The sequence below is a fragment of the Planococcus citri genome, chromosome 1, assembly GCF_950023065.1.
Source record: "Planococcus citri chromosome 1, ihPlaCitr1.1, whole genome shotgun sequence".
Taxonomy (NCBI): domain Eukaryota; kingdom Metazoa; phylum Arthropoda; class Insecta; order Hemiptera; family Pseudococcidae; genus Planococcus; species Planococcus citri.
The window spans coordinates 40394889-40408252 of NC_088677.1; the positions used below are offsets into that span (position 1 = coordinate 40394889).

A 13364-nucleotide genomic window follows, 5' to 3' on the forward strand; every position below is an offset into this window, starting at 1 on the left:
AAAACAGTGTTTATGCATATTTTTTTTAATAAATTGAATAGTTTACATTAGAAACACAGTAGGAAGAGGTAGATAATTTTTCATTCGATTTCATCTGTAACTTTCAAAATTAAGCTTTTTTGGGCCAAATTCTGGGATTTTACTCTTTGAAAAAACGTTTAAATGACGTTTTCACGATTTAAACGAAGTAAAATCTCAGAATTTGACCCAAAAAAGATTAATTTTGGAAGTTACAGATAAAATCGAATGAAAAATTATCGATCTCTTCCTAGTGTGTTTCAAACTTAAATTCTTCAATTTATTTGAAAAAATATGCATAAACTCCTTTTTTAGGGGTGCCTAAAGTGGGGGGCTCCAAAAAAAAGGGTTCAAAATTACGAATATGCAGGAAGCATAATTAAACTTTTTCGTCTAGATAATTGATTATATACCTCAAAACGTTGCGTTTGGCGCAAATCGCAGGTTTCTAGCTTTCCAGGGGTTCCCAAAATATCGAAATTACGAAAAATTGGAAAATTGGATTTTTGAGTACCAGCGGAAAATTTTATTGAGCTCAAAATTTGGTAGGATGGAGGTCTTTCAGATACTAATAAACTGTAGAAAGCTTTTTGGCGGGGTTCAAAGGGGTAGGTTCAAAATTGTGGCTCCAAAATTTTCCAAAAATCAAACCCCCCCCCCAATTTCTGCTCCCGAGGGTCGAAAATAAAAGAATCACCTCACATAACGTTTATTGGGTTCAAACAGATATTTTACGATTAAAAAGTTTTTGAAAATGATTGTCAATGGTTCCCAATGTTCTTTTCTTATTCACAACTTTGGGAACCCCTGGAGCCCAAAAAATGGTCATTTTGGGTTAACTAACCACGGATTCGTATTTGGGACATTTATTACAACATTTTAAGAGTGCTTGAGTTGATAACTGTCCGGGGCCCAAAAAACGGCCTTATCGGGACTCCTCCTTTTTGCAAAATTTTTGAAGACCGGAATAGAATGGGCCGCACCACTAAAAAATTGTCACGTCACATCCCTGAAGAAATTTCCGGGTTCCCTGAGTAAGACCCGGAGGCTTCCTTAGTGATGCGGCCTACTTGGAGCCTTTCCTTTATGGACGGTGCGAGTAATGAAGGGACGTGAATACCTATACTTCTTGTCGTTTGGTTCATTTATTCTGAATAGATTCGTCTCATTGCAGCTACTGAAATGGTACCTATCTTTTTTTTCTTTTTTTTTTGAAAATATTTATTATAATGCCTTGCACCTCAAATAATCGTCCCTTCAGTTTTAACTACTTATCCAAAATTCAAAAATTGAATGTAAATAGCGAGATATGAATTGATGAGTTATTAAAAATCGAGTATTAGGCTTTTTCACAGATTTTTTTTGTCCAAAGCTTTCCCTAAAATTTCTTCAACTTTTTCACATATGTAGAAAATTGAACTTAAAATGGTAGTAAATTTCGTCGGATCGGCGTCAGTATTACGTTAGTCTGAACTTATTAGAAAATGCTGCCATGAATTCTAACACAACTTCGTAGGTAGATGATTGTAGAAGAGCGAGTGGGGGGGGGGGGGGGTAGCTTTTACACGGCGTTTTGCATTAATGCAGTAGGTAGTTTGAAACCATTACGAATGAATAATTCGTTCGCTTTCAAAAAGTCAAAGCTAATGATATATTTTTCTGAACGAAGTAAGCACAAGCCAACTGCGGTTAAAGTTACCAGAGTTGAAGGTTTAGAGGAAGCAGAGGAGATTCGCTTTGGGTATCTAAACCTAGGGAGTTCTTAAGAATCAACCTTTGAGCTTTCATATGTCAATACATAACATTACACAGATACACGAAAAAAAAATCAATCAACTAATCTGTATATGAATCTATTCGCTGTTAGAAAATGGTAACGCCAAATAGGTATCGATAAAATAATAGAATTCTTCGTTAAAATAAATCATCAGCAAAAATCTACAAAAGGAGAAAAGGTAAATATTAATTACGTAAGAATAAAAGCACTGAATTTAATCTTTTCATCGTAACGAACCATACAAAACTTGATACAAATTAAAAAATAACATTTTATGAAGTAAAAAGATCGAAGAATTAATCAAATAAAATGAGTAATCATTTAGGGGGAAATAAAAATTAGAAAAACTCTGAATGACTTAAAACAAATATTATTAATTACCTACTACTTATTTGCTTCACTATACCAACATAATTATTTTTATGTTTAAATTTTCATTAGGTACTTAAACTTATAAAATTAAAACTCGATACGTCGATCTGGGAACGTACAAAGAAAAAGTATCAACAAAATGTCGTCTTCAACACACAAATACATTCATTCGTCGAATATATGGTAGAAAAAAAAAGTATTTAAAAAAAAAGACTAGAGATTACAATTGGGTACTCTATAAGAGAAAAAATACTAAAAACTGAAAAAAAAAGCTCAATTGAACTAACTTTACTTACTCCAACAGTAATACATTTATATTAAACATAAAATTAACAATAAATTATTAAAAATGATAAAACTGATTAGACTGTTCATGAATTTGATCTCACACATAAGCGCAATAATGAAGAACTTACAAACCGTCAAATAAAATTTGTCGTTGTTTCAAATTCAAACTAAAAAAACGGGGTTTCTTTCGTTTTGTTTTCTTCAAAAAAAAAAAAAAAAAATCAATTAATAAAAATAAGAGTAATATGAAGTAAAATAATCGCAGCAAAATTTGCATGTAATATCTTCAAATCGTTTTCTATAATTCATTTAGATTTTTCATCTTGTTATTGAGAGCGGCACGTGACAATGACGTAAATGTCAGAGGTCATTTATTTGGTAAATGGTTTTTCGTTGAGGTTGCGGTGTGTACTGAAATTTATTCGGGGCTGGCGTATTTCGAATGAGATCATTTCTTTGAAAATTGTAATGTTGGGGCGAACCTGGAACTGAGCTGCTTTCCGAAAGCCTTCGAGGAGGTGGTTGAGGAGGACAAGGAGAAACGTATCTGAAAATAGATATAAAATTAGAATTATATGTACAACAGGGAAATAAAACGGAATAAAACACACAAGATAATGTACAAACCTTCTTGATAATAACGGAGAACCATCGATGTATAAGCGTCTCGAAGCCAAAGGTGAATCCGGAGGTTCATAAAAATTACGTCTCATCATTAAAGGTGATGATGGAAAGTTAGCCGGTGAGGAACTATTTGAAGATAATCTATTGTAACGCGGCGGAGGACTAGGAGGTGCTGGTGATGGTACGGTAGGAGGAGAACTTCGACGTACGTCTTCAGTAGTTGGATTCAGATGGAATTTTAAGTACGAAGAAAATTTCTTTTTCGAACCATTCTGATTATTACCCTCTAAAATTTTCGATTCGTCCGTAAATTTGACGCTTTCAGTCAAGTATCTACGACTAGGCGATAGCGATGCTGATCTGTGATAAACATGGAAATCAAACAAGATAGATAAATGAAATTTTTTTAAAATTGAGTTATTTGTCAAAGCATACTAACCTGTAATGTGATGACGTGATTGGGTAACTAGGTAAGTGATTATTCAAATTATAGTTTGGTTGATAATGAAACTTTTGCAAGACTAGAGGACTCGTATTTTCAGTACCATAAACATTATTATAATTGTTAGCACTAATAGTAGACGATTCAGGTGGATATCGCCTTCTCAGAAGAGGAGATGCATTGTTGAATTTATTTCTAAAAAAAAAAAAAAAAAAAGCACGTATAATTACAATTTCAATTATTTTCAGTTAGACAAAATTTCTACTCTTATGGTGACGCAAAAGTCAAAAATAGGAGTACATACGCGCTAAACTTATGAGGATCCCATTCACTGAATTGTAGTCCGTTAACACCATACTGAGCATCTAACGATCGAAATGGCGAATATTTACCGGAATGATCGCCGTTCAATACAATATTTTCTAACCCTGTACGACGACTTTGATGGCTCGTTGTTGGAGGTGGAGGAGGAGGTTGTCTTCTAGTAGATGAAGATAACGATGTTGACAAATATCTAACCAAAAAGAACAATACAGAACATTTCAATAAAGCGCGACATTCCTGTAGAAACACAGGAAGTTGGAAAAAACTGTCGGAGAGGTAGAATAACTTTTCGCCTTAAAACGAAAATTAAAAAAACAGCGCAGCGGTAAAATTAAAAATACTACATCATTCCTGCATAATAATGCCAACATCATTTTGTGAACTTCTCATAATCTTTTCAACCAACATTCTTAATGAAAATGAAAAATCATTGGTAAATACTGAACATGGCATTTCCTATGTTCATCAGTTCTTATTCAGACCGGATAACACGTGGTCAAATATACTCGAATTTTCGCTACCAATTACTAAACATAAAAACACATTCATTCTTGGGATTTGAAGGAGAAGCGATAAAACGTATCCACTAATACTATAACACCGCTATTCACTTCGATATTATTGGAATTCCACTTGAAGAGCTGTATGATTTTAGATAAGTCCGTGTTTCATAGAATATAAAAATATGGTGAATCACTCGTTGATAAAATATAGTAAAACGATCAAAAAATCAATTCTGTACACGACGCAGCATCATAACTAATAATCGGGTTTGTGATGTAAATCATAAAAGAAAAATGAAAATGAAATAAAAAGAAAATAAAATTCACAAAAATAAAAATAAAAATTTATATAATACACACAGCCATAAAAATTAAAAATAAAAAAAAAGAAATTAAAAAAGAAACAGAAAAGAAATTAATGATTTATCGATAACTGGAAATCGGAAAATTTACAAAAATCTGAAGCAGTTTTTACACGGTAATGTCCCAGCCAACCTGCTTATTAATAAACAAATTTCTGCAGGTGCCATTTGGGTCGAGAACTGCATAAGGAAAAAATAATATCAGGTCAATACCAATGATAACGCTAAAAGCCAACGAATATATGCGCTTCGCAATTCGTGTACAAAATTGCTACCGCAACAAAGGATCTGTGAGCCACATATATAAACTGTAGCCTAATTTTCACTCGAGTTGCATTTACCTTAGAGGAGTATTACTGGTAGAGTTGGATACTGCTTTAGCGTACCACGCAGCTACATCGACATTCTTCAACTCGTACCTTTTTAGGAAAGGATGTTCCAATAATTCTTTGTACTTAGGACGATGACTATAATCTTTCGTTAAACTGAAAGTAAATACGAAACGTTATGAAAGCAGGGAAACAATAAAAAAAGTATCACCTCATCAGTTCGTAACATACCAACTAGAAACGAAACTTTGAAATTCTGGAGAAAACCGTAACGAATCGGAAGGCAAAGATGGTGGATCTTCGTGTAAAACTCTGCTCAAGACTTCAAAATCACATTTGCAATCTTTGTAGGGGAAAACGCCGGTGGCTAATTCAACCAAAGTAATTCCTAAACTCCATACATCAGCTCTTATGTCATAATCGGGTTTTCTAGGATCAGGTGGCTCGATTCTTTCCGGCTGCACAAAACATCGCAATATCGGATATTTAAAAAATTGCATATTTTAAAAGAACGCAACAGATTGGTCACTTACAGCCATATAAGCGGCGCATCCAGCATTTTTGGTTTTCGCTTTAGAATCTACCAGACGTCCAGAGATGCCAAAATCACAGAGTTTGACATTGCCTTTCTCATCTAACAGGATATTCGATGGTTTAACATCTCTGTGAATGACGCCGTGGGATTCTTTTAAATAATGAAGAGCTTTCACAGTCTGTAACATTGAAATAATCGAAAACAGTGTAAAACTTACCAAGAAAAGTAATTCTTATAGGTTACGTGTACTTACAGCTAATGTAACTTTTCCTAATATATCTTCTGGTATAGCAGTCTTTAATTTCTTTAATAAACGATCGAAACACGTAGCCATAAGTTCCATACAAATCCAAACGTCCGATTCAGTGATAAAGCAACCGAGATAGCGTACTATGTAAGGACAATCTAATGACTTGAAGACTACATCTAAATCCATAATGATACGCTTATTTTCGTCACTATTTCCGGATCTTCTCATTTGCTGAATTACAAAACGATGCGTTACAAATACGAAATAATAAAGCTTCAAAATGTCTTATTATCGTGCTAATAACAGAATACTTACTTTGACTGCGATGATCGTGTTACTTGGTTTATGCAACATTTTAACAACATGACCACAAGTTCCATTTCCCAACTCTCCTAGATGTTCCAAATCCTTAATGTCGGTTTGGAATTTCTAAAATGAAATCAAATTTCGTCTATGAACTATTCTGAAAGCAAAGGTAAACAAACGCAATTGAATACATACTGTGCCATTGATGTTCAACGATCCATTCATTTTCATGATTTCTTTCATTTTGGTATCAACTTCGCTTGTGTCTTGTGACCTCAGTTGGGTTAAAGAACTGAACGGCAGTTCCAAGTGTTTTCTAGTTCTTGTAGGTGTTCCAATATCACCAACTGAAAAGAAAATATGATGAAATTTAATTCGATGGACAGAAAATGAGATGTAGAAGCGTTATTCTGTTACAAGCAGCGCACTTGCCGACGGTGTGAGAAATACATGATAAGTGTAAACAAACTGGGTGAAGTTTCCGTAGACCACTTTGGCGGATTATTCATTTAGAATTCAGAAAGCAGATACACTCAAAAAACAAGAAAATACTTACGTTGTTTAGGTCTACGCCCAGGGCCATGACTAGGACTCCCACCGAGTGGATTTTCTCTCTGATTATCTTCGTTTTCTGCTCTTAAACGCGCTTGCAAGTTCATGATTCTTCTTTCGAAATCCATGTTGTATTAGAAATAACTTTTTCTAGCAACGAAAACAAACGACATAGTATCGTCGCATAATACTTTCAATTTCTAACTACTCGTACAGTGGACATTATTATTATCATCGATAAACTACCTATGTACCGTGCCCTACTGCACAAGCAAAATCATAATTTTTTCTTCATTTTAGTCTTTTGGCTTCTTATGTCATTGTTGCCAGATGATAATAATTAAAAGGAGTCGAAAAAAACGAAAAATGATATCTTTACAAAATCTCACAATTTTGCGACTTGCATCCACTTCTTGTGTTCAATTTCTCCAAAACACAATTTCTAGCAAAATACATAAAAATCCCTCCTATGTCCTATATAAATATTAATACGATATTTTTTCAGAAAGAGACTGAGTTATTATTACTTTTTCTTTTGTAGTGGTTCAGTGGGTGGATGCACTTGCAACTCGATGTCCATGGTCGATTTAAAGCTCTTTAATACAAGTATGGAAATAGATTATGCTCTTAAGAAAGTCATAGCATTTTACGTATGTGTTACGTACTGCGCATGGCAGGTTGGACTCGTCACGTGGTGGAGCAACGAAGGGGGTGCAACGTTGTACGTGAACAGCTGATTTGATGCGTGCTCGCGCACTGCGCAGTACGTAAAACTTACGTAAAATCCTATGACTTTCTTAAGAGTATAATCTATTTCCATACTTGTATTAAAGAGCTTTAGGTCGATTTAAAGCTCTTTAATACAAGTATGGAAATAGATTATGCTCTTAAGAAAGTCGTAGCATTTTACGTAAGTTTTACGTACTGCGCAGTGCGCGAGCACGCATCAAATCAGCTGTTCACGTACAACGTTGCACCCCCTTGGTTGCTCCACCGCGTGACGACACCAACCTGACATGCGCAGTACGTAACACATACGTAAAATGCTACGACTTTCTTAAGAGCATGATCTATTTCCATACTTGTATTAAAGAGCTTTAGGTCGATTATAGTCGATCAATCAAAATCGAAAGTTCGAAATCTTAGAACCAACTCTCAACTCTCAAGTACAACTCAAACTCAAGTCCAAGAAAAAAATTTATTTTATTATTATTTTCTAGACTATCACAAATGAGAGAAGAAAAAACAGTAAAAAAAAAACAAGACTAGTAAACCAGAAAGAAACAGAAGCTGAATGCGCGATCCGAAAATCAAACTTTCAAACACAAAAATTTGACTGTCGATACTCGATAGTTGTTGATTACTGATATCAAATTATCGAAAGTTGTGTTTTTGTATTTTTATCTAATCTTTGTCATCGACATTCGACAAAAATATCGAAAACAAAGACTTGACAAAGACGCAGCGTTTTCAATTTTCTTTACAACCGTAGAACCGTACAGCGATTGATTCACTAGTTTCTGAAAAGTGAAAAGTCTGAATAAGGCATAAGTATTTCTATTTTTGTGTTTGCTTTCATTAGCATGTGTTTCGTAGTTTGTGTTTGATAGATCAAAGTTCTTCAAAAATGGTTATTCGCACCAGAGAAATCGTTGAAATTATGGCTGATTTAGCCAGGCACGAGAATATACGAGTCAACATTACCGAAAGTCTCAAAGGTGGTTTGGTAACGGGAGCTTCCGCATTTCTCGGCGGTGTTTTCTTGGGACCTTTAGGAATAGCAGCTGGTATGTGTTTCTAACTACATTCGTATTCAGTTTTAGTTACCGTGTTCTGAAAAATTGTATGTAATTCCGAACTGTATAATGTTGGTTTAATAGGAGCTGCCCTGGGAGGTCTCACTGCAGCGAGCACTTGCTCAAATTTCCGTCCTATTGCAGAAATTCTGCTGAATGATCTTACCTCGGCACAGCAAGCTTTGTTGGTAAATAGAGTGAATAACGTAATTCAGAATCTCGGCGTAGAAGACGTAGTTACGTTAACAGCAATGATTGCTAGTCGTGGAGGATTACGTGACAATTTAGTAGATGTTTTACGGTTATTTGTTACCAGCGATTTACATTACTCTCTTGCTCGTTAAACGAAAGCACAAAATGAGCATTTAGATGTCTAACGCGTTATTGGTTGTACATATATTTCAATTTCATGATTATATCAAATATTCGAAATTAGTCAATTGTTTTAATGTTACTAATTTTTATATAGATCTTGAAACGTTTACGTGCCTTTGGTTATTTTTATTATATAATGTATGGTTTTAAAATGTGATTTTTTTTCTCTATAATTTCAATTTATCATGTTCTCAAACTCTATTTTATAAAACAGTTTGTCGACTGATCTTAGCTTGTACTTTTATTATTACGCAATTTCCTAGTTTACGATTTTATAAATTTATTTTTCAAAGGTGTCGATGTAAAATAATATATTGTTTTTTCGTTTCGTATATTTCAGTATTTTTTGTTATCGCAACGATTAGATATCAACATCGTACATTAGTCAACTGTGTATTTGGATTTTGGATCACCTTCATTTCTGAAATTATTTGTCATCTGATCGCGGAGAAAAAACAATACGCAATAGAACGTTTTATTGATAGATAAAAATTCTAATATCGCTATAGGTACTACAAACCCATTGTTAGATTTTAAAACGATGATGTATCATTTAAATTGAAAATTTGTTTTATGTCATACGAATCATGGTGTAAAAATTATAATAAGTACGCATGCATTTAATAGCTCAAATTATAAAACAAAAACAAAAATACCTACCTAAACATAGAATGTAATTTTTCAGCTCATTAATAAACTACGTAAGAAGGCATAATGAAAAAATTTCCAACGCTCAAAAGCGAAATCACACATACTTACCACTAACAAACTTTTTAACATAGAATTTCAATTTATGGAATGTTCACAGCAAACATCAATTTTTTAACAACTGAAATTTCTTTAAAGTTTTTGTTCCCTTGGTAAAGGTTGAATCATGAATGAAAATCAAAACAAAACCGAAACGTAACAACAAAAATCAAATCAACACGTACAGCAAAGAAAATTTTCATTTCTAACAAAACAAATGTATCTAGCTAACTGGAAATTCAATTCGAATTTAAAAATAAAGTATAAAAATTTGAAAGTAAGCTCATCTGGTTATTCAAAATTGTGGAAATATTTTGTGAAATGAGTAAGTTTTCGTTGAATTATCACAAAATTGCACTTATTCTACAGGTATTATAATAATAACAAAGTAGATACTAAGTACATGAAAAATTTAATCAAGCGTACATTGTATATCACTACGGACTGAATCAAATTAACGTTAAAATTGTTCGTTACGATTAAGCTCATCATCGTTTTCAAAACTGTGTGGATCTTTATGAGAAAGAACACATCGTGATGAACAGATCAATTGACCTAAAGGATTACACCAATTTCATTCTAAACGCTAATCACGTTTCAAAAGTGACAGTACCTTTCGTGACATAAAAAGATAGTGTACTTTACTTTTTTTAATTCAATATCCATTTTTTTTTCTCTTTCCGTCATTCTATCGTAATAGAAGAAATAGGGCTATGATCCACATAACCCAATCTCTATCTATACTTATAAGTATAGTTTCTCACCACTAAAATAAATGCATTTGTGAGATGCTTAATTTCACCACATGTGAACTTCAACATAGGTACAACAAAACTCATAAAAAACCTAATCACCAAGCAGTTTTGTAGTACGAATTTGGTAACATTATAGTATTACGAATAGATAATATAAAAAAAAAACAACTATTGGTAGCAAATGAATCCTAATTTTCCATTAAAAAATTATTTACCCAAAGGTAAATATTCTATGTACCACCTATATCGCCATATTTATAGGAAGTAGATTTGAACCCATTTATAATTATATACAGTGTATACCTAATCGTGGTAGATCAAATTTTATCGTTTCATATAAACACTTTTGAAATTATGCCAATTAAGGATTCATGAGCATGTAAATTTCTTCATAAAAATGAATACCTACCTAACAGCTAAGTATGAAAAAAAGACAATACATTTCATTTTTCTATTTAAAAAAAAAATAAATAAATAATAAGTAAGTACGTATACCTACGTACGTTACGTACACCTAGATAATGTTTCCATCATCAAATTTATCTTGGTACCTACATATTTTTTTTTGGAAATTTGAATCAAAAATGAGAGAAATACATACATTCATTTTTAATGAGTAGGTACACTTCTTTTTTTTAGAATTCATGGATGAAAAAATCAAAAGGCATGCCTTATTAATGATTTTTTAAAATGTAGGTACCTAATTAACTATGTAGTTAAGTTACCACAGGGTGCACAGAAATATTGAGTACCCCAAAAAAAGTTTGTTGCTGAACGTTTCGGCTGGTCACAGTGAATGATAATAATAATAGGTAGCACATGATTGGTTGTTGGACTGAGGTGATAACATACCACCAATCATGTACATCTATTTCACATTGCCAACCTATATTTTAATTTTTAAAAAAACTTTATGTGGGGTACTTGATATTTTTGCGCACTCTGTGTAGTTATGAATTTCGCGCTTGTTAAACAAAAACGTAAGCGACTTACTAAAAAAAAGTGGTTTTTTGGCTTTTTTCAGATTAATTGCCTGCGGTACGAAGGAACAAACAAAATTGAATAAAACAAAAATACCTACTCTTACATGATAAAATATAAAAAAATTAAAATTTACTTTGTACAAAATAAACCGTAATAAATTTAGCGACTAGAAAACTCCTTATAACAATCGATCATTCAGTTTAGTGACCATTTTGAGAGAAAAAAAAAACAATGTAATCTTTAGGCACAAAAATGCAATTAAAATTCCCATTTCGAAAATAAGCTCAGTCAAATGTAAAATCTTACACGTAAAAGTAAATAATTTTGCATTATACTGTACAAACGTAAAAAAAATGTCGAATTTTTCCCTCTGACAAGTAGGTAAGGTAGATATTCTTTATCACAATTAACAAAATTTACGCAAATAAACAAAATGTAGGTACCTAATTTTAAGGAATAAAACTAAACAAATATTAGTATTTACATAATTTTCAGAGTGAAAAACTACGGTTTCAAATTGGTAATTTCAATTCCACTTAATTTCAACAAAATAATTTGCAATAAATTGATTGTCTGCCGTAATTGGTGTATTGATGGCTGTCTAATCGTTTTGTCATTACTGACTGAACTTTGTTCTGCTGTTGGTTTCTTTTTATCAGCTGCTTTACCACGTTTTTCAAATTTCGTTAAACGAATTATTTTTCTATCCTGTCGGCTCGTTTCTCCTGTACAAACTGAAAATAAGTAAAATGAATTAGATATTACATAGAACGAAAAATAACCAAAATTACACGATGATAAAATATACTTATTCGAGTCTAGCATAAAACACTCGATCGTAAGAAGGTTTATCCTGTCTACGTGGTATGACTCTATAAAATATAATATTAAACCAAAGTTACAAAATAGTTTTCCAATATTACTTAGGATCAAAAAGTAACAATAATTTTTGTGCTTATGTCATATGCGCATTCGTACAAGGGCATTCTTCGTACATCTACGTAGGTACCTACCTATATAATATTTCTAATAAATTAAAAAACGGGTGTGCCTAACAAATGAAGGTTCTTTCACGTGTAGTTGCGCAAATGCTCATGTGTTTATAGTGTATAGATAGCTAGATAGATACACCAATTTTCGACACACATGAATAATCAGTTTTTAATACCTATTGGTTACTTTTTGTTAAGAACAGCTGATCCTGATATTATTTGGCGCATATCGTGACAAAAAATGCTTGAGAAAATGTTCGGTCTGGATTAAGGCCCCGTTATATTTACGTATTATCGACGAACCTACATAATACTTGAGATCATACCCGAGTATTAATCATTTATGTAGGTATTCGATACACCCTAGATAAACTCCTAAATTTTCATAAGTTGTTTCAAGTACCTACTCGTAAATATTCTGAAAAGATTGATATTGCTTGAAAAAATTATTCGATTTTCATTTAAGGTTAAAATTTTAAACACAAAACTCATCGAGTGATCCTATTGCAACAATAAACTTTTGATTGATTGATTGTTTGAAAATAAGTAAGTTTTACTGCCTATACCGGTAGTAATACTCGTGAGTACAATGTTTCAAAAACGAATCTTTGGTCATCTCTTACGTTCGTCGTTGTTGGGAAATCTGCGGAGTTGATATAGGTATCTATTTCAACTGCTGAACGATACCTACCTATACGTTGATAATGATTTTTTCCCCCAAATAACAAAAGTATAAGTGCCAGTTCAAATGACCTTTTTTTGAATTTTTTGTTTAGCAGAACCTGGCTCCAGTCCAGAAAGGTGAAAAATCGTTGATAAGTAGTTAAAATAACTATCAACACTGACATTTTGAATTTTTCGTTTTAATAAAAATGCCAATGTTGCCTTTCAATATTTCTCGAAATAACGTAGCCTTAGGAATTGGATATTCAGTCATTTTCAATTTTTATAAAATAATAATTCTGAGTAGGTTCGTACGACTGGGGACTGGGGTCTTTGAAATATCGAGACTCTTGTGGTTTTAAGCTTGAAA

The 13364-nt window shown here is 32.7% G+C and overlaps 2 protein-coding genes across 2 annotated transcripts; one reads left to right on the forward strand and one right to left on the reverse strand.

Annotated features, from left to right (window-relative positions):
* Positions 1–2296: 2296 nt before the first annotated feature.
* LOC135831913 (dual specificity mitogen-activated protein kinase kinase 7-like) lies at positions 2297–6998 on the reverse strand. Its single transcript, XM_065344771.1, has 11 exons — positions 6687–6998; positions 6326–6477; positions 6140–6253; positions 5828–6055; positions 5573–5752; positions 5271–5497; positions 5052–5195; positions 3826–4035; positions 3519–3716; positions 3083–3439; positions 2297–3002 (listed from the first exon to the last, which is right to left on the reverse strand). The coding sequence occupies exons 1-11, from the start codon at positions 6808–6810 to the stop codon at positions 2816–2818; spliced, it is 2121 nt and encodes a 706-aa protein (XP_065200843.1). The 5' UTR covers positions 6811–6998; the 3' UTR covers positions 2297–2815.
* A 1083-nt stretch (positions 6999–8081) lies between these two features.
* On the forward strand, positions 8082–9185 carry LOC135831922 (protein C19orf12 homolog). The gene is made up of 2 exons (XM_065344783.1): positions 8082–8469; positions 8563–9185. The coding sequence occupies exons 1-2, from the start codon at positions 8310–8312 to the stop codon at positions 8820–8822; spliced, it is 420 nt and encodes a 139-aa protein (XP_065200855.1). The 5' UTR covers positions 8082–8309; the 3' UTR covers positions 8823–9185.
* The last annotated feature ends 4179 nt before the right edge of the window (positions 9186–13364 follow it).

Bases quoted from the DNA above. Each gene is read 5' to 3' on its own strand.
- LOC135831913 (XM_065344771.1), bottom strand. From the start codon at position 6,810: ATGGATTTCGAAAGAAGAATCATGAACTTGCAAGCGCGTTTAAGAGCA. The intron at 5,498-5,572 runs GTAAGTGACCAA...TGTTTTGTGCAG, and splicing joins GATGCGCCGCTTATATGGCT to CCGGAAAGAATCGAGCCACC. The intron at 5,196-5,270 runs GTATGTTACGAA...ATTTACTTTCAG, and splicing joins CAAAGTTTCGTTTCTAGTTG to TTTAACGAAAGATTATAGTC.
- LOC135831922 (XM_065344783.1), top strand. From the start codon at position 8,310: ATGGTTATTCGCACCAGAGAAATCGTTGAAATTATGGCTGATTTAGCC. The intron at 8,470-8,562 runs GTATGTGTTTCT...TTGGTTTAATAG, and splicing joins ACCTTTAGGAATAGCAGCTG to GAGCTGCCCTGGGAGGTCTC.